This window comes from Bos grunniens, chromosome 29 (assembly GCF_055505025.1).
Source record: "Bos grunniens cultivar Pamir isolate PY7600 chromosome 29, Bosgru_T2T1.0, whole genome shotgun sequence".
NCBI classification, from domain to species: domain Eukaryota; kingdom Metazoa; phylum Chordata; class Mammalia; order Artiodactyla; family Bovidae; genus Bos; species Bos grunniens.
Genome location: NC_141193.1, coordinates 6,631,027 through 6,650,849, shown reverse-complemented (window position 1 = coordinate 6,650,849; position 19,823 = coordinate 6,631,027). Strand labels below are relative to the sequence as shown.

General features: G+C 52.0%; 1 protein-coding gene, 1 long non-coding RNA gene and 1 other non-coding gene across 8 annotated transcripts; 2 read left to right on the top strand and 1 right to left on the bottom strand.

The window, feature by feature from the left end:
- Positions 1-4,159: 4,159 nt before the first annotated feature.
- TRNAE-CUC (transfer RNA glutamic acid (anticodon CUC)) lies at positions 4,160-4,232 on the top strand. The gene has a single exon. It is a non-coding gene; the product is annotated as a tRNA-Glu (tRNA).
- Positions 4,233-5,551: 1,319 nt separating this feature from the next.
- On the bottom strand, positions 5,552-7,750 carry LOC147341828 (uncharacterized). Its single transcript, XR_015158122.1, has 3 exons — positions 7,493-7,750; positions 6,726-6,864; positions 5,552-5,796 (listed from the first exon to the last, which is right to left on the bottom strand). It is a non-coding gene; the product is annotated as an uncharacterized LOC147341828 (long non-coding RNA).
- Positions 7,751-7,752: 2 nt separating this feature from the next.
- Positions 7,753-18,195, top strand: PELI3 (pellino E3 ubiquitin protein ligase family member 3). Of its 6 annotated transcripts, none has more exons than XM_086385693.1 (8): positions 7,753-7,870; positions 9,016-9,168; positions 9,705-9,776; positions 12,166-12,295; positions 13,127-13,228; positions 14,195-14,389; positions 14,708-14,896; positions 16,561-18,195. In XM_086385693.1, exons 2-8 carry the CDS (start codon positions 9,017-9,019, stop codon positions 17,101-17,103), a joined length of 1,383 nt encoding a protein of 460 aa, XP_086241819.1. In that variant the 5' UTR covers positions 7,753-7,870; position 9,016; the 3' UTR covers positions 17,104-18,195. The 6 variants fall into 6 exon arrangements, with proteins under 6 accessions (XP_086241819.1, XP_086241817.1, XP_086241821.1 ...); XM_086385691.1 differs by having other exon boundaries at positions 16,534-18,195; XM_086385695.1 differs by lacking the exon at positions 9,705-9,776.
- The last annotated feature ends 1,628 nt before the right edge of the window (positions 18,196-19,823 follow it).

Genomic DNA, 19,823 nt, shown 5'->3' with positions numbered 1-19,823 from the left:
TCTAGTGGAAGTCAACTCATCTGTCATCTTGGACCTAGTTGGTTCTAACCAGTTTATGCTGTGTCCTCAGTGGTTGTCATTCTTTTAACTGTTGTGCTCTGCCCGCTTCCTGTCTCACAGCAACCATTTTTATATGACACGATCCTGCCTATTTGTACTTGATTGGCTAGGTACAAGCATCTCCCCCAAGCTGGGTCAAAGTTTCTCCCCCTGTAATCTTTTATTAAAAGTTAGAAATCCTGGGGAATTCCCTGGCAGTCCAGTAGTTAGAACTCCATGCTTTTACTGACGGGGACAGGGGTTCAATCCCTAATCAGGGAACTAAGATCTTGCATGTTGTAGCCAAAAAAAAGAAAAAGAAATTCCATTCCCAGTCTGGACTGGCTTCTTGACAGGAGAGGATATCAAAACTTGGGAGATGCAGCGTAGCCACTTCCTACCTCAGGCCACATATGTTGGTCTGCAGGGAGGAGTGATGTCAACATACAGAGAGGTAAAGAGACAAGAAATGGGGAGAGATAATTCCCTCTGGGCTACTCAGGAAGGACTGCATTCAGGTTTCTAGTGATGTAGGTCAGAGTTCTTTTTTTTCTTATTTATATATTTTTAAAAAATTTATTTACTTTTTTAAATTAGAGGATAATTGCTTTACAATATTTTGTCAGTTTCTGCTATACAACGATGTGAATCAGCTATATACATACATATATCCCCTCCCTCTAGAGCCTCCCTCCCACACAAACCCCCACCACACACACCCAGGGTTCTTAATTTCAAGCACAGAAGCCAATTCTGGATACTCTAAGCAGAAAAAAAAAAAAAACAACTTATGAAGGATACTGAGTAACTCACAGTCTCCAGGCTATGCAGGGAACTAGGCGCTGTAGCCAGGCAAGTAGGAGCACACGGAAAATCATGCCACAGAACTGTCCTGAAAAGACTGAACTGCCCCCATTGTGCACAGCCTCTTCACCACTGGCGCCACGGACACAGGGCTGCAGACTCTGCAGTTGGAGCTACTTCTGAAACTGGACCTAGCCACTGTCTCCACCACATCTGCCTCTTTAGGAAATAGCATCTGATTCAGTCAGAAGCAGGTATTTCTGACCAGAAGAATCTGAAACATGTGTCTGTACCCATGGAGTCACAGAGTTGGACATGACCGAGTGACCAAGCACATACACACGTGTAAGTAAATTTTCACAACCTAGGGTGGAAGAGGCAGTTCTTATATCCAGTGGCAATTATCAATTATCCAGCAGTGTTTCTTGAGACTTGGGTAACTGCCTACTGAGGGTGAAGCTTTGGCATAGCAAAACCAGTTTTCCGTGATTCTTCAACTCTACAACAGAGAAAGGCTTTCTCTGAATCTCTGCTCCAAATTCCCAACAGACAAGATGGGATTGGCCCAGCCTGGCTCAGGTTGGCACCCTCATTCCCTTTAGCTGTGGCCAGGGAATGATGTCACAGAGACGAAAATGATGGCTGGTGATGCACCCCTGGGGATTAGGGAGAAGCAGCTTCATTGGTGTGATCGAAAGCAAGTACTTAATAACACTGTTGATCAGTGGGTAAATGATTAAATCAAGCTATCAAGGCTTGAAGTTCTAGGGGCCCTTCTTAGCCCCTCTCCTGGTTTTTGCTTCTCTCTGTGCACTCGCTCTCACTGGCTTTCTCAGCTCCCTGGGCTCCTCTTCACTGATTCTGGCCACAGCCTCACCAGTCTCCTCCACATCCTGACCTTTCAGCTAGAACTACTCCTGACCCATTCACATTGCAGAGTGTGGAGGTTTGATCGAGCCAGCTCATCTTATTTGAAACGCTTTTATTGTAAAATATGATAAACACACCAAAAGTTCATTCAATATAAACGTACAGCTTAATAAGCATTATAAAGCAAGCACTTGGGTGAGTGCTACTCAGTCAATAAATCAAACAGCACCCTGGACAGCGCCCCAGAGCACCTGCTATGGTCCTTCCAGGTTAAAACCTCTGCCTAATTTTCATGTCCTTAACTTCCTCACCTTTCTTTAGTTTTGCCACCAAAATAAGCATCCTGAACTGATATGGCTTGGTTTGAACTACTGTTAAGATTTACATCAATACAATTATAGAGTATGAATTCTGATACTTAGTTTCTTTTGCTCAATGTCATATTTGTTTGTTTTGTTCTAGCTGGTTCTTTTTAAGGAAAAGCTGTATTGAGATATGGGGCATCCCCAGTGGCTCAGTGGTAAAGAATCTGCCTGCCAATACCTGAGATGCAGGAGATGCAGGTTCAATTCCTGGGTCAGGAAGATCCCCTGGAGGAGGAAATGGCAACCTGCTCCAGTATTCTTGCCTGAAAAATCCCATGGATGGAGGAGTCTGGCAGGCTACAGTCCAGTGGTCAAAAAGAGTCAGATATGGCTGAGCACAAAGCATATATTGAGATATAATAATTCACATATCATAAATTCACCCATTACAATGTGCAGTTAGTGGTTTTGGTATATTCACAGATATATGTAACCATCACCACAGCAATTTTGGAACATTTTCATTTTACCTCAAAGAGAAACTCATGCAGTTTAACTATCACTATTCTGTCATCCCTCCCTAGCTAAGTAACCACAAATCCACTTTCTGCCTCTACATATTCTTCTATTCGGATATTTCTTATAAATGAAATCATACAAGATGTGGTCATTTGTGACTGACTTCTTTCACTTAGCATATGATTTTCAAGGTTGTAGCATATATCTGTACTCTGTTCCTTTTATGGCTGAATAATATTCCACTGTGTAGATAAAAATTTTGTTTATCCATTCAACAATTGAACATTTGAGTTGTCCACATTTTGGCTATTATAAATAATGCTGCCATAGACATTTGTGTAGATCTGTGTTTTCGTTTCTCTTGGGTCTTTCCCTAGGAGTAGAATTGCAGGGTCACATGGCAGCAACGTTTAACTGTTGGAAGCAGCGCTGGACTGTTTTCCTAGGGGCTGAGGCGATGGCACCCACTCCAGTCCTCTTGCCTGGAGAATCCCATGGACGGAGGAGCCTGGTGGGCTGCAGTCCATGGGCTTGCTAGGAGTCAGACACGACTGAGCGACTTCACTTTCACTTTTCACTTTCATGCATTGGAGAAGGAAATGGCAACCCACTCCAGTGTTCTTGCCTGGAGAATCCCAGGGACGGGGGAACCTGGTGGGCTGCCGTCTCTGGGGTCGCACAGAGTCGGACACGACTGAAGTGACTTAGCAGCACACCATTTTACCCTCCTACTGTCAGTGTGCGAGGTGTCAATTTCCCCACATCCTGACAATATCTGCCTGTTTTTTTTTTCCTTGTCTGTGTCATCCATTCCTGTTTCTTTGTATGATTTATAATTTCTTGATGGAAACTGAAGATTTTAAATGTTACATTGTGGCAACTTGGCACTTGCCCCACCCCAACGGCTTGCTATTGTTATTTGCTTGCTTGGTGACTGAGTGGATTATTTTTTAAAATACTTATTTATTTGGCTGTACCAGGTCTTAGTTGTGGCTTAGATGTGGGATCTAGTTCCCTGACCAGGGATCAGACCCGGACCCTTGCATTAGGAGTGTGGAGTCCTAGCCACTGGACTACCGGGGAAGTCCCTGTGTGGATTACTTTGGTGAATCCTTCCCCTCTTCCCTCTGCCTGAGTTTAAAGCCTCTGTCCTTGGTTCTCAGGGAGTGCAGCCTCCACCTACAGTCACCTGGGAATACAGTGATTTGGGTTAGGTTCTCCTGGACTGACACCTTCCCTGACCACAGCCACCTATTAAACTCCACTCATTGACAGCTAGTTCTCTACTGTTTTCAACAATGTCCTAGAACATAAATTGTTCCACAAACTGATCCAATCAAATTTGGACTGTGAAGGAATAGGGTTTGGATGCCTAAGTCTATCTGAGGGGTCTATCTTTTTCTAGCACCCTCTCTTACCTACAATGAGACCTTGGAGGCGAAGCCCAGCATCTTAGCTCTTCCTTACCCTCTTCTCTCCAAATCTTTCAGGCCAGAGTTTGTTGTTGGTTGGCTTGTTTATTTGTTTTCAACATGCTTTCTTCACTAGATGCACAAATATTCTTCAAAGCTATGCCTGTCGCTGGGCACTTGAACCCAAGAGTTGAAGAAATACAGAGGACTTCCCTGATGGTTTGGTGGCTAAAACTCTGTGCTCTCAATGCAGGGGTCCCAGGTTCAATCCCTGGTTAGGGAACTAGATCCCTTAAGCCATTTTAGTTGCCTGCTAAAACTAAGACCTGGCGAGCCAAACAAAACTTTTTTTTTTTTTTAAAGAAAAAATACAGGCTGTATTTTTCTCCTTTCTTTGTCCCCTTTAAAAAAAGCAGTAGGGTCAAGATCTAGACTGAAGAGAGAAGGGAGGGGCTGGAAAGATTTTCAAAACAATACTGTCAATTTTTATCCCCCTTCAGGTAGGTACTATGTTTATTTCCATTTTATAAATACAGGAAGTGAGGCATAGAGAGATTAAGAAGCTGGAGTTCTTAGTCCCAGAGCCTGGGACATAGAGCCAGAAGCCAAGGCTGGGACTGGAGACTCTATGTCTGTTGGTGGTGTTCCAACTCACCCTTCCTCTCCCCATCCTGGAAAATGCAATGCTGCATTCAGGCCCATCCCATGATTCCAGAGGTCCCTGCTGGTCTGGCTGTGCCCACCATACAACTCCCAGCCCAGTGCTTGACCACAGGAGAAATCTCTGCCTCTTGGAACAAAGCCTTTGAACCTCTCTTAGCCCTTCCCGCCATCTGGTGTCAGGTGGTAGCACTGGAGCTCTGGTCAAACCTCAGTTCCACACCCATCTGGCTCTGTGACCTGGCTGTATCATAATTCAGTATATGTTCACAGAGGGCCTGCTTTGGCAGGCAATGTCCTGGAAGCTGGGAGTGCAAAGAGGAGTAAGACTGTCCCAGTGTCCCCATGGCCTATTGCAGATATGCATACCTGGTATGCAGGTAGAGAAGCAGGGATGGGAGCAATCCTGTGGTGCAGGATTTGTACGACCTGCTGCCAGGAGCCCAGCGGTCCAGCCTGCTCAGGGACTTTCTCTTCGATTAGTGGGTGCTTTTGTCCTCAAAGGGTGTGCTGTCGGCTGCTTTCTCGTTTCATCTGGCTGCTGGAGCCCGAGAACAGTTGGCAAAGCAGTTGGTATCTTGGACTATTTTTAGATGGAGGAGTTAGTGGGGTGTGTGGATGTGGTAAGACCCAGGAGGAGTCTTGAAGATTGGCAGCTTCATAAACAACAAGTTGCGAGAGGGAGAGGAAGTGTGCTCCTCCACAGTGTGTGGGCCAACTTTCACTTGTTTTTCTCGATGTGGGGGTCAAAGAATGCCTCCTCTGTGCAGCTTTCCTTGATTTCTTCAATAAAACATGCACTCTAAAGATGCAAATTAAAGGTCCACCCTCTGGGCTTCCCCTAACTCTTGGTTATTGTTTTGCCCAAAGTTTTACTTTAGTTTTAGGTTTGAGGGATTTTTTTTTTTTTTCACAAAAGAAACCACTTATTATACACTAATAAACAATTTCAATATTTAACAGAGGATTATTTTACTTAATTTCAATATACAGTCATTAAAAGAAATAGAAACAATGAAGAGAAGCAATAGTATATACATCACCAAACTGCGCCGACAACCTACACCCAGACTTCAATAGCACTGGGAAGTTGCTTGTTAACAGTAATCTGGAGTCCCAGTTAAGAAAGGATCCAGGGCGGTGTGTCCACTCCACAGGTGAGACTTCAAACTGCAGTTTGGAGGCTCCTGCTTATCATCCCAGGCCACAAAGTAACATCATCATCAGTTTGCACACAGAAATGAAGCTCTGGTTTCACTTTAACAAGGCTGTTTGTTTCACCAATCACAGGATTTCATTAGACCCTGAGGGGTGTTGGCCAGACCTCCAGGGGCTTTAAAAATTCCAAGACCCATTCCCTTTCTTATCTAAAGCTCACTTGACTTCCAGTGTTTGCAGGCAGGCACAGAATCTAGGCAGTGTCTAAGCAGGTAAGAAGCAGGTCATGATGCTGAAAGTTCAGCTTCTGTGAACACCAGTGCAGAATCAAATCTCAGAAAGAGAGTTTTGGGTGAACTAGAAAAGGGTAGCTTTATTGCTTTGCCAGGCAAAGGGGGACAGAACAGGCTTCGTCCTCCAAACCAAGTGACAAGTTTTACAGTAAAAGAGGGTGTGATCAGCTCATGGACATTCTTCTGATGGGTTGGTGGTGATGTAAGTAGGCATCAACTTTATTAACCTTCAGGTTTAAATGGTCTATGGTCTACTCGTTTGTAGGGAGCATACCATAACTTCTCGGAGAGGGTTTCAGTATCTGCAGAATAGCTCAAAGATATTGTTGTTCATATCCTTTGATGGGGAAACCTGCCCCAAGGCTGCTATTGATTGCTTGTTTCTCCTTGGTCTCACATCCCCTCCCTTCCCTAACCAACAATTGCTTGAATCTGCCACTGGAACTCAGGAAAGGTCACAGAGGCTGAATAAATGCTGTTCCCTATAATCAAAGAAATGGGAGGTACAAAGGCCTTGTGCCCAGAAGCCCCTAAGGCCCTGCATGGTATCAGTCAGAGGCCTGCTCTCCTGCTTCTGAAGCCTGAGCAAGACTTCCTCCATTTTAATTTCCCTAACAGTTACAGTTCTAAACAGGCCAAGAGATAATAAGCTGTAGAGATCTTACCTGATGCATTTCTGGGTCTCTCCTGCTCTGTACCTCTGAGTGCCCTCTTGCCATCCTGTGGTCCCGAGTCATAGCAACAAGGTATATAGAAGCCATGAGTCCAGACTGGAGTCACACAGCTGAAATCCACTTTTGATCCCTTTCAGGGAAAATAACCATGACCAAATCAGATTCCCAAATCTCTGTTTTCTCATCTGCAAAATGGGTGGTTAATAGTGTCTGTCTCCCAAGAATCAAAGGGTTTATTTTGTTCAAAGCACAGCCCATAGCACCTGCCACAGACTAATAGATGAGATCTCTTGCAAGCCCAGGCCCGGAGGGGTCTCCATCCCGTTTGCGGCACCTCCGGCGGTGTGCGCAAGCTGACGGGCGGGAGGGAGGCATTCCTGGACACCGGAGGGAGCCCAGAGCCAGAGAGCAGTGGCCCAGAAAGTAGTCCAGCTGGGCTGGAAGACAGATCAAACGCAGCGGCTTTCCTTTGCCTCCCCACTGATGCACACCCGTACCTCTGTCTCCTCTAGTATTTCCATTCTCTCTCTCCTTCCCGCCCCTGCCTCTCTCCTCTAATTCCGCAGTTTCCCCATCTGGAAGGCGGGAGGTGCAGAGTCCCTGGCCTAAGCTGGGGTAAAGGTCCAGCCCAGGGAGGCAAGGTGCTAGACTGCGATGAGGGAGGGGGCGCCAGGGTCTCAAGGAGAACCCGGGAGTCTCCAGAAACAAGGGCGGGGTCTGGGGAACCCGAACTGGAGAAGGGGGTCTCAAAGACTTACCTGAGAGTCCCAGCTGAGGCGAAGTTGGGAGAGAGCGTTCCTAAAGCAGAGTGGTGGGCGTGGCTTCCAAGGGACCAGCCGGCGGGGCTCGATAAGGGGCGTGGTCTCCTGAGAAAGGGCGGGGCTCCGCCGACTGGGGCAGAGCTTCGCCGCAAGAGGCGGAGTCTCGAGGGGCGGGGCTTCCGTGGGGCGGGGCATAGGGACAGGGGGCGGAGCGTGACTGTTTGCGCTCGTACCCCTCCCCGGCCCCGGGTGTCCCCGTGACAAGGCAGCGCGGAGCCGCCGCCGGCCGGGCCCATCCCGCCGCAGCGGCCCCTGGGCCGAGCAGGGGCGAGGAGCAGAGGGAGCAGCGCCAAGCGGGGGCCAGAGCGCGGCCAGGTGAGCCCGCCGAGGCGGAGGGGGCGGGGGCTTCGCCGGGCGGGCCCCAACAGACGCTGGGGGCGTGTTTGAGTGTCAGGGTGGCGGGGGATACTCGGTCCGAGGGCGGGCGCCTGTGGCTGTTTGCGCGATCGCGCCTGCTGTCGCGGGTCTAGGGTGGGCTCTGTGCCCGTCCGGGCACCGCTCGCGGGGCTCCGGTTGTGCGGGACTGTGTGCGTGCGCGCGCGTGTTTGTGTGGAGGGGCCGCCGGCTGTGTCTGCGTATGTCGCTGGGCTGTCATTGTGCCCGCCCCGGGCGCGGGGCGCCGGCCTGCCCCGGCGCAGTCCCTCCTGCGCGGGGATGTTTTCCAAACAGGCTTCCTGCGGAGACGGGCTCTGCTGCAGCCCAAGCGGGAGGGGGAGCGCCGCCCCCACAGGCCTCCAGAGACCTGAGCGGCCCGGGGACTGCAGACTGACACCTGAGGGAGGGAGAGGGGCGCACCCGGGAGGGGTCCAGAGCCCTGTCCGCAGGGTGAGGACAAGATGGGGAGACTGAGGCAGGTGAATGGAGAGGTAGAGGTGGCCAGACAGGCGGAGGTGGGGAGGAGGGTGGGTAGAGAGGTGGCGAAAAGGACAGCGGCGGGGACAGAGAGTCATTGAGAAAACAGACAGACAGATAGAGGCCTAGACCAGCAAAGGGGCAGAAAGATTAAGATGGATAGGTAGATTCCAAAAACCTGACAGAAGGGTTCCTCAGAGGCCCTGGGGCTGAGAGCCAAACCCAGGAACTGAATGTAAGATGAGCAGTAGGGGCCCCCAACTCCTGGGGTGCTTTTCTTCCAAGCACATCCCAGACAGAGGTCCTGCCAAAAAGAAGCTTCTGGCCACCCCAAGTTGAGCCATCCCTCTGGCTCTGCCAAATATTCTGACCCTCTGATTGGGCAGCTCCTCCCTCTTGGTTCCACCCCATCCATCTCCCTTCCCTGGTATCCCAGCAACGCTGACAGTTTAGGGGAGGCAGAGGTGAAGTGGTTGCCATAGCAACAGAGTGGGTGAAAGGTCACTCTGGTCTTAGCCTAGGTGGCCTGCAGCAGGCTGGAACTGGCATTGAGGGGGGTTGGGGTGGGAGGCTGCAAAGCTCTTTTTCTCTTCTCCCACTCTGCCCAGAATGGTGCTGGAAGGAAACCCTGAAGTGGGGTCTCCCCGAACCTCAGACCTCCAGCACCCGGGGAACCAGGGCTCTTGCGTGCTCTCTTCTCCCAGTGAAGATGCACAGCCAGGGGAGGAGCCCATCAAGTATGGCGAACTCATCGTTCTGGGGTGAGCCTCCCTGGTCCGAGGGGGCGGGGCACCAGGCACCCCACAGGACAGCCAGACCAAGGGTCCCAGCTCTCCCCATTTACAGCCTTCTGCTGCTCGTCCCTCCTCACCTTCCCAGCTGAGAGACAAAGTTGACCAAGCCCACCTCAATTCACAATTGTTATTTTATCTTCCCATTTTTCATAAATTATGGAGACAACCCTGCCCATCTAAGTTTCTGAACGGAAGAAAGTAGCACCAGCTGCCTTTTATAAAACACCTCATGTGTGTAGTCTGGGATGAACTCTGGTCCTCCAGCAAAAGTGCTTGGTTCAAATCCTGCCTTTGTAAGTTGCTTAACTTCCCTGTGCCTCCATTTCCCCACTTACCAGTAGAGACGATGATAATAATAATACCTCAGAGGGCTGTTGGAAGGAACGACTGAGGTGATTTCTGTAAAGCACGTAGCACAGTGCCTGGCCTGCACCAAGTATTCTGGGAGGCAGGCGTGTGCCAAGCCCTTTCATGGACATTATTTCATTTCAATCTTCACAAAGATGCTGTGAGGAAGGAGGTGAGGAAACCAAGGCTCAGAGAGGGGAAGTGGCTGGCCCAAGGGCACACAGCTGGTAAGTGGCAGGGCTGGGATTTGGACCCAGGTCTTTCTTACTCTAGGTTTAATGCACTTCCACTAAGTGACAGCTGACCCTCGTGCTACAGATGAGGAAACTGAGGCCAGGAGAAAGGAAGCAACGTGAGCTGGTAGCTGAGTAGACCTTATCCGTTCCTGGTCTTCGCCTGACCAGGATGCTTGCCCCATGCACAGATCCCTCTCCTTCCTCCCTTCTGTACCTCCTTTTGGCCTCTCTCTGTGCCCTGAAGAGAGTATCTGATAAACTATGTTATCACTGTGATGACTATTTAGAAATAATAATGGCTACTGTTTGTTGACATGTACGTGCCATGTGCTTTTATTTTTATTTTTTGGTAATAGTAGTCATAGATAACATTTATCAAGGGCTTGTTAAATATATGCCAAACTGTGCCAAGCATCTTAAAATGCTTTATCTCATTTAGCTCTCATAATGAACCTGTGAGGTAGATCCTGAGAAAATTAGCCCCATTTTACAGAGGTTATAGGGCTTCCCAGGTGGCACTAGTGGTAAAGAACCAGCCTGCCAACGCGGGAGACACTAAGAGATGCGGGTTTGATTCCTGGGTCAGGAAGATCCCCTGGAGGAGGGCATGGCAACCCACTCAGTATTCTTGCCTGGAGAATCCCAGGGACAGAGGCACCTGGCAAGCTGCAGTCCACAGGGTCACACAGAGTCGAACATGACTGAAGTGACTTAGCATGCACAGAGGTTATCTGATAAGCAGAAGTGCCCAGATTTAAGTCAGGTCCATCTGAACCCTCAGGCGTGTCCTGAACTGCCCTACCCCCCATATGTGGGGAGAGCTTACAAGCGCAAAAGTGATGCCCCTCTCAGGGGTGCTTGCATTAGAAAAGCAGCCACTTAGGAAGTCCCTGGCGGTCCAGTGGTTAGGACTCCACGATTTCACTGCCGAGGACCCAGGGTTTGATCCCTGGTTGGAGAACTAAGATCGTACAAGTCACGTGGCACTGCCCGCTCCCCCCGCCCCCAAAGAAAGCAACTGCTTCATGTCCCAAAGGAAGAGCTGGAATCACAGCTGGGAATGAGGCCACTGATGAGGGAGAGCTCAGACCTAAGGCGACAGGCCCTCTTGAGAGCCATCTGTTCTCCACGGAGCAGTGAAGCCCCACGCCGGCTGGACATCAGAGCCACCCAGAGAGCACATTGAAAAATTACCCACTGACAAGCTCATCCCAAATCTACAGAATCAGAATCTCCCTCTGTGGGTCCAGAGAAGATTCTGATTCAAGTGGTCCTTGGCTGTATTTGGCAGCTATTCATCCTTTTCACTTCCTGCTGCCAAACCTGCTGTGGCTCCCCAGTGCTTATGGACTAAAGTTCAGAATGCTCTTCCTGGAGTTCAGGGCCCTCCCACCAAGTTCATTTTCCCCAACTGCACTCTCCCACCCAAGTCATCGCTCAAACCCTGCCTGCCACAGGGCCTTTGCTCAGGGTAAGCCCTCCTTACCGAGAATCTTCTGCAAAAGAGCCTGGAGTCAGACAGATGAGAGGTCAAATCTAGACTTTTCCCACTTCCTAGCCTGGGACCTCAGGCAAGTCATTTTACCTCCCTGAGCCTCAATTTGCCTCATTCATAAAATGAAAAGAAAGATAGAAAGACACTTGCCTGGCAGGACATTACACAGATTCCATTAGGTAATTAATAATGTGAAGTACCAGGAACACAGGAGGCTCCAGTTCATGGCAGCGATCAAGGTTATGACTCACCCCATCTTTGCCTTCTACAATCTGGACAAGGCTGGAAAGGAAGAAATTTGATGTGTATGAATGTGTAGAGATAGTGGCTTTGTGGGTCTACTTTTTTTTTTCTTCCTTTCTGGTTTCCAAGTAGTACTTGTGATCTAATAAATGACAGTTTGCTAAAGGTGACTCCTTTCTAGTTCTTCAAGGCCCGGTATAGGTGTCCCATCTCTTCGAAACCTGCTCCTGGGATCAGAATTCCTTTCTCCTGTCTCTAGGCCTGGGACACACTTGGCTTGTGTCTGGATCAGGGCAGGTGGCATCCAGGTTCCTCAAACAACTTAGGGCACAGAACTGGCCTGTGGTATGTCATCTGTACCACCCCAGCACCGAGTGCCTGACCAGGCATGGTCCAGGAGTCCAGAAAACACTGGTTAATTGAATGAAAACTCTTTTGAAGAACTTTTGACCACCCCCACCCCCCACTTCACTTCTCCAAGGCACCAATTTGATAGAGTAGAGTCTTCTATCTGGTAGTTTTAGGGCTTGTTTATTAAGGCAGGATCTGCCCAGAAGTTGGTGGTTCCTCCTAGTCTCTCAGGGACTCATCTGCTGTCACTCTCTGCCTGCAACCTTTTCTTCTTAACCCCCTCATCCACAGCTACAATGGGTGTCTGGCAAGTGGGGACAAGGGCCGCCGCCGAAGCCGCCTGGCGCTGAGTCGCCGGCCACACGCCAACGGAGTGAAGCCAGATGTCATTCACCACATCTCAACGCCGCTCGTCTCCAAGGCAAGCAGCTTGTCCTAGCAGACCCGGTGGCAGTCTTCCCAGTCCTACCTGCTCACAGGCCCGCCAGAGCAGGGGAACCCACGTGTCTTCACTCACGACCCTGGGAAACCAGAGCATGGGGCTGGTGGGAGACTCCTCGCAGTATGTCGTAGCTTGCAAAGTATTTCCTGGACCACTAGATCCCATCCCTTGGGAGGGAAGTGGTCAACATCATTTGAGGCAGCCAAGGCTCCAGGAGGGGACATGACAATCACACCGTAATGACAAAGGCAAAGCCTTTGGCTTCGGAGGTTTGGGGTTGTAATTTGGGCTCTGCTGTTTCCAGTCATTTGACATCTGACCGGTTTCCTTCTCTTCTCTGAGATGCAGTTCCTTCAACAGTAAAATGGGAATGATAACCATGCCTCCTTTGGGAAGCTGTAGGGATAAATAGGGGCTTTTCCAATGGCTCAGTGGTAAAGAATCTTCCAGCAATGCAGGAGACACAGAAGAGGCAGGTTCCATCCCTGGGTTGGGAAGATCCCCTGGAGAAGGAAATGGCAACCTACTCCAGCATTCTTGCCTGGGAAATCCCATGAACAGAGGAGCCTGGTGGTCTACAGTTCATGGGGTCACGAAGAGTAGGACATGACTGAGCGATGACCGTGCACACGGGGATCAAATAAGATAACCTGTGTAAAGGGCTGGCTGCAGAGTTTGCCCTCTGTAAGAGGTGGAACCACCCCTTCCCTGGGAATGGCTGCTGGATGTCAGGCTCCAGCTTCTGTCACAGAAGCGCACACTTCTCCTGGCTATATCCCCAGAGAAATGAGTTTTCCTTTCTGTCCCCAGGCACTGAGCAACCGTGGCCAGCACAGCATCTCCTACACACTGTCCCGGAGCCACTCGGTCATAGTCGAGTACACACACGACGGTGACACAGATATGTTCCAGGTAGGCTCAGGTGCCCCCACAAGCCTCCTGGCCACTGGCCACCAGGCCTGGATGCTCAGCTCTGCAGGTGTCCCACGGGGAGGCTGGCGGACCAAAGGCCGGGGGGCAGGTGCTTTGGAATCCTCAGTGCAGCGGACCACTCTTCAGACGAGGAAGCAGGATACCTGAGGGAGGGCTGTTGACTTCCCACTCACACAGCAAGTCAGTGGCTGGATCAAGGTTCACACCCAAGCCTGGACTCCCAGGCTATGGGAGACATACAGTTTAGGGGTTCAGAGTGTGGTGTGAGAGTCCTGCTGCTTGGCCTCTGCTCCCAGTTCTGTCACTTAGTAGCTGGACGACTTTGGGCAAGAGTCCCTTAACCTCTCTGGGCCTTGGTTTCCTCATCTGTAAAGTGGGGCTAATTTACAGTCCCACCTTCATTGGGAAGATTAACTGAGATCTGCACACGAACTGCTTAACATGATATATAGTAAATATTTACTCCAAATTCACTGTTTTCTACTACTATTTGAGCCTTCCCAGACTATGGGTGTCAGTTACCCTTTCACTGTTCTATCTGCAAATCAACTAGGTTTTTTTTTTGGTTAATTATTTATTTGGATGTGCCAGGTCTTAGTTGCAGCATGAGGGATCAAATTCCCTGACCAGGGATCAAACCCAGGCCTCTTGCACTGGGGAGCATGGAGGACTGGGCCACTCAGCCACTGGACCACCAGGGAAGTCCTGCAGATCAGCTAGTTTTTAATTGAGTGGGGCAGTTCCCAGAACTGTGGGGGAGACAGAGAAAGAGAAACCCAAACAGCAGTGATCGGATGTGGACGTCTGGGGAGCTGGGGTGGCGTTATCTCCCTGTCGTTTGGTCACCCTGCCCACAGAACAGCTTCCGGGAGCCCTGGGGTGGGAAGCCCTTGGCACTGACCTTTGCACACACCATTCCTGTGCTTGCCCTCCCCTCCCTCACAGATTGGCCGCTCCACGGAGAACATGATTGACTTCGTGGTGACAGACACGTCCCCTGGGGGAGGGGCTGCCGAGGGCCCCTCTGCCCAGAGCACCATCTCCCGCTACGCCTGCCGCATCCTCTGTGACCGCCGGCCACCCTATACTGCCCGAATCTATGCCGCTGGCTTCGATGCCTCCAGCAACATCTTCCTTGGAGTGAGTGAGCCCCCCCAGGCAGGGTGCAGTGTTGCATCTGAGAGTGAGCCCAGGGGTAGGCTGGGGAGGGGCAGCCTCCAGGGGTGATGGACCAGCCTGCAGTAATCATAACCACAACCTATGCGGGGATTAGCACCCCCACTTAACAGATGAGCAAAGTGAGGCTCAGAGAGGTCAGGTGATGCCCGAGGTCATCCAGTGCCAATTCCAGTCCTCTCTGGGCCACCTCTGGGCTCCACCGTACAGGGGCAGCACCCCCGGCTCGAGGCCTGCTGGGGGCCGCTCAGGGATGTGATCTGATCCCACGTGTGGTCCCAGGAGCGGGCAGCCAAATGGCGGACCCCCGACGGGCTGATGGACGGCTTAACCACCAACGGGGTCCTGGTGATGCACCCAGCAGGCGGCTTCTCTGAGGACTCAGCCCCGGGTGTCTGGCGGGAGATCTCGGTCTGTGGGAATGTGTATACTCTGAGGGACAGCCGCTCGGCACAGCAGCGGGGGAAGCTGGTAGGTGGCCTGTCCACCCTCCTCCCCATCCCCTCGTCCTTCCCGGGGCCCTCCCGATCTGCCCTGCCCCCTGCCCAAGCCAGGAGGTGATCTCCAGTCCTGCTGCACAGGGCAGCCCCCAACAGGCTCCATGTAGGGGTACATGCCATTTACCCCACAGAGGGGACCAGACCAGCATCTCCAGGTGTAGCCCACATGCTGCCAGAGGCCCATGGGGTGATGTGAAGCAGCACGCACAGAACGTGGCACAGCTCCACGCGCTTCTGAGGATGTCAGCAGCTGAAACTCACAGCCTCTTACGAGGGTGACACTTGGCCTGTGTGTGAGCAGTTTATAGCCTGAAGTGTTGGTGGTTTTTAACGTGTCTGTCACGTTCAGGCAAGATTAGCTTTATTCTTTCCCAGCAGGAAAGGGCCTTGGAGTAGTGCTAACACAGGTGATGGGGAACCTAATGTTGGGAGCTGGGAGAGTCCTAGAGAGAGATGCGGCTTGCCCAATGTCACATGGCCACGATCCTCAAAGGGGCCACATAGAGGTTTTCCTAGGTGTGAACATGTGGGGCAAGGAGATGCCGAGCCTCGAGGAAAAGCATGGCTTATCTTCCCAGGGCCTCAGTTCCACTGGGAGATCTGGGGAAACGTTATTTTGTAAAATTAGGCTTGTGAGCCTCTCACTGGTACCCGCTACTGAGCACCTACTATGTCCCAGGCACTGTTCCAAGTTCTCACACTGATTCATGAGAACCACTTGCTACACAGGGAAGTAAAACCCATCTTGAGGACAAGGAAATTAAGACACGGAGGGGATAAGTTACTTGACCAGAGACACAGAGTTAGTAAACACTGAGGCCAGAATTCATGCCCAGACTATCTAGCGCTAGAGTCCTTTGCTTTTAACCTCAGCCCTTAGGCTTTGGGCTAAGCTGGTGTTTTAACACAGGAGATTCTGCCATCAGGGAAGATGAGCTTGAGAAAATGTTTTAGAAAACTTCCATTTTGGTCCAGGCCTGGTTTTTGGCCAGTATGTGGCACGTGGGATCTTAGTTCCCCGATCAGGGCTTGAACACTCTTCAGGGGAAGCACAGAGTCTTAATCACTGCACCACCAGGGAAGACCCAGTCCAGAGTCCCGTCTTTGTGATTTGACAGATGAAGTGACCAAGGCGCAGGTTTCAATGAGAATAAGGCATGGTGCCTGCCTGGGATTATTATTATTATTATTATTATTATTATTTTGGCCTTGCTGCCTGGCTTGCAAGATAAGATCAAATCTTAGAAGACTTAGAAGAATCAGGGATTGAACCTACACTTGCAGCAGTGGAAGTGCAGAGCCCTAACCACTGAAAGTCCCTGCTAGTTTTTTGGGTTTTGGTTTTTGGGGGATGGTGCTTACCCAGGACCACTTTTCCTGCTGGTCCATGGGGCTTCTCAGTCTTCTCTGGTCCTCTGCCCCAGCCCTTACCCCTCTTCTGACCCAACCCAACCCCTCTTCTGACCCAGCTAGCCCCACGGGGTCCAGGGTGCACCCTCCAGGGAGGTTCAGGGGAATGGATGGGTGGCTTGACTGGGGTGATGGCGGCCGGATGGCTGGGGGTTCAGGAGCCCCTTGGGCACGAAGGCCCCTCTGCTGCCCCTGCAGGTGGAAAACGAGTCCAACGTGTTGCAGGACGGCTCCCTCATCGACCTGTGCGGGGCCACGCTGCTGTGGCGCACGCCGGCCGGGCTGCTGCGGGCGCCCACGCTGAAGCAGCTGGAGGCCCAGCGGCAGGAGGCGAACGCGGCGCGGCCCCAGTGTCCCGTGGGCCTCAGCACCCTGGCCTTCCCCAGCCCGGCGCGCGGCCGCACGGCACCCGACAAGCAGCAGCCCTGGGTGTACGTCCGCTGCGGCCATGTCCACGGCTACCACGGCTGGGGCTGCCGGCGAGAGCGGGGCCCCCAGGAGCGCGAATGTCCCCTCTGCCGCCTTGTGGGGCCCTACGTACCCCTGTGGCTCGGCCAGGAGGCCGGCCTCTGCCTGGACCCCGGGCCGCCCAGCCACGCCTTTGCACCCTGCGGCCACGTCTGCTCTGAGAAGACTGCCCGCTACTGGGCTCAGACGCCACTGCCCCATGGCACCCACGCGTTCCACGCCGCCTGCCCCTTTTGTGGGGCCTGGCTCACCGGCGAGCATGGCTGCGTCCGCCTCATTTTCCAGGGGCCGCTGGACTAGGCTCCCCGGGGCCCCTTGCTGCCGCGCCTGCCTGCCCGCCTGGGTCCCCCACCTCCAGGGAGCTCTGCATGTGAGACTCTACCTGCTGGCTCATCGCCACACCAGATGGACGCGTTGGGTGGGCGGTGCCCTTCCCCTCCTAACTTGGGCTCCAGAGGGGGTCCCTGGACCCCCACCCCAGACAGAATGATGAGGCTCTCAGCACCAGCTCTGTCCTGGGCTGATGGAGGGAGGCCCAGCCCTTTTGCCCCCGCTCTTATAGGGGCATCCCACATCATGCCGCCTACACTGTGCCGCTGGGGGAATGAAGGGGCCACAGGTCCCTGACCCCCAGCTTAGGCTGGCTGTGCCCTGAGCCTGCCAACCCAGTTCTAGATAATCACCCCGCCGCTGCTGCCCTGGGTTCCCCTATAAACCTGCTGCTCAGCTGCCCTCACGAATCTGCGTGTCCCGCATGCGTGCAGTGCCTCCAGCCCCGAGTGAGTGCCGGGTGGGCGGCAGGCTGGGACCGACATCTGCGGATACCCACTGGGGACTGGACTCCTTGCCAAGTGTTATCTGGGGACACAGACTTGGTTCCCTGCCTGATAGAGTTCCCAGTAACTGAACGACAGACCAATTACTGAATGACAGCATGGCTTCCTGTGTGCTAGGATCAGAGAGTCATCAGGAGTTGTGAAGCTGGTCTCACAGGTGGCTAGAAAAGTGAGACAGGCTTCACTGGAGGGGCTTAAGGGCTCTGCTTTGGTGGCCTGCTGGGAATCCCTACAGTAAAGGGGGTGCTCTAGGCAGAAAGGGGGCTCAGGGCAGGCTCAGGTGTAGGTATGCAGGGAACTGGGTGAGGGGTTCAGAGTGGCTGAAGCATGGGCTGCAGGGGGCAGAAAGAGGCTGGGACAAGAGGCTGGGGCCGTGCTGACAGGGAAGATGCTGGATGGAGGTTTGCATCCTCATTTCTGGACAGTCAGGGGTTGAGGAGAGGGAGAGGACTTGTGGTCCAGAGCGTTGGCTGTGACACAAGGGCTACTATCAACCAAATGCCCACTGCGTGCCCTGCACTGCGCTAATGGTAATAATAACTACGTTCATTAAGCACTCCCCAGTCACCAGGCTCTGCTTCTCAGAGGTTTTATTTAATTCTCACAGTAACCCAGGGAAGGAGGTGTTACCATTTCTGTTTACAGGGAGATTAAAGAACATGGTCCAAGTCACACAGTTTAGAAAGTGGTCAAGTCAGATTCTAATCCACAGCTGCCTGCCTGGCCTCAGAGCCTGCCCTCTCCTCCATGGCACTGGGCAGCTCTCCTTGGATGGGGTGGGAGGAGTTGGGAGGGCAGCCCAGGTAAGGGGAACAGCATGGGCCAAGGTGTGGCAGGGAAAACGCTTGATGACCAATGAGCTGGGTATGGAGGGAGCAGAAACGAATGAAGGGTGGGAATGTTGGGCTGGCATCTGGTGGGCCTTTGTTGCCATGGAGACCAAATCTGAACTGGATCCCTATTCATCCTGGCCCATTCTCACCTCCTCCTGAGAGCCCAGGCAAGCTCGGGGTGCTACTGGGGTTGCCCCAGACCTTTCCTGGGACAAGCAAGCTGGAAAGATTAAGTAGATGGAGGTTCTGGAAATATAAAATTCTGAAAAAGAGCCTCTGAATACCAACTCGACCTGGACATAATCCCTAATAGAAGGCAGAGCCTTAGATATTCCAAGGGGAGGGACCTGCCCCCTTCCACACAGCTGGTTGGAGCCACAGATATCAGACCTGGGGCTGTTGAGAGGACAGAGGGTATTTGCTGGTGGTGAGATGAGGATGCGATCAGATTCTTGCTTCACACCGCCACAGCGGGGGAGCCCCAATAAGGATGCTGGGGTGGACATGGGAGCATTGCAACTCCTACTCACACACACACACACACACACACAGCAGTAGGAATCCAACTCTTCCCAGCTCTCTGTTCTCTGTTGGGAACCAGACAGGGGAACACTTGCATGCCATTTCTATCAGGGAATCTCAGACTCTAGAAGGAGAGACAAGCAAAAGGCACAGGTGCCATAAGAGGGAGAACTCAGAGTGTTGGTGGAGGGGTCAGACGGCTCTGCCCCTTTCTAACTCTTGGAGCCTCAGTCTCTTTAACTGTTAAATGGAATAACTGTACCGCCATTACCAGGTGGTTGTGAATGTATGAAGGGCACCTGTAGCATAGGATGTACTTAATACTACTTCCTCACCTACCCCTTCTTTATCCCCATGGGAAAGAGCCAAGGCTAGGGGTGGCTATGACTCCAGTGAGTGGACTGTTGCATGTAATTCTCTGTGTGTGTGTGTGTGTGTGTGTGTGTGTGTGTGCATGTGCGCACACACATGTGTTGAGCAGGTGGAGGGGACAATGTGGTGGAAGGCTGGACCCCGGTTCAGGGACACCAGAGGACTTCCTGGGTGGCCTTAGGGAAGTCAGTGAATCCATTAGCCTCCGTTTCCCCATATGTACTCTAGATTAAATTATATCCTAACTCAGGTTTTTTGCAGGAATTAAATGAGATCCTCCATGTCAAGCTGCTAGCATAGAACTTCAGGAAGTGCTCTTATTAGCTGTCTTGATGAAAATGCAGCTTGGCTGGGGGTTTCCCAGGAGTACTGGGATCTTTCCTTGGCCTGAGCTGCCCACTGGTGGCAATGGACGGCACTTCCTCCTTTATCCGTGTACATGTCAACCTCTCCCGAG

Excerpts from the sequence above, each read along its gene's own strand:
- PELI3 (XM_086385691.1), top strand. The coding sequence starts at position 9,017 with ATGGTGCTGGAAGGAAACCCTGAAGTGGGGTCTCCCCGAACCTCAGAC. Across the intron at positions 12,296-13,126 it reads CAACGCCGCTCGTCTCCAAG|GCACTGAGCAACCGTGGCCA; the intron begins GCAAGCAGCTTG and ends TTCTGTCCCCAG. Across the intron at positions 14,390-14,707 it reads CCAGCAACATCTTCCTTGGA|GAGCGGGCAGCCAAATGGCG; the intron begins GTGAGTGAGCCC and ends GTGTGGTCCCAG.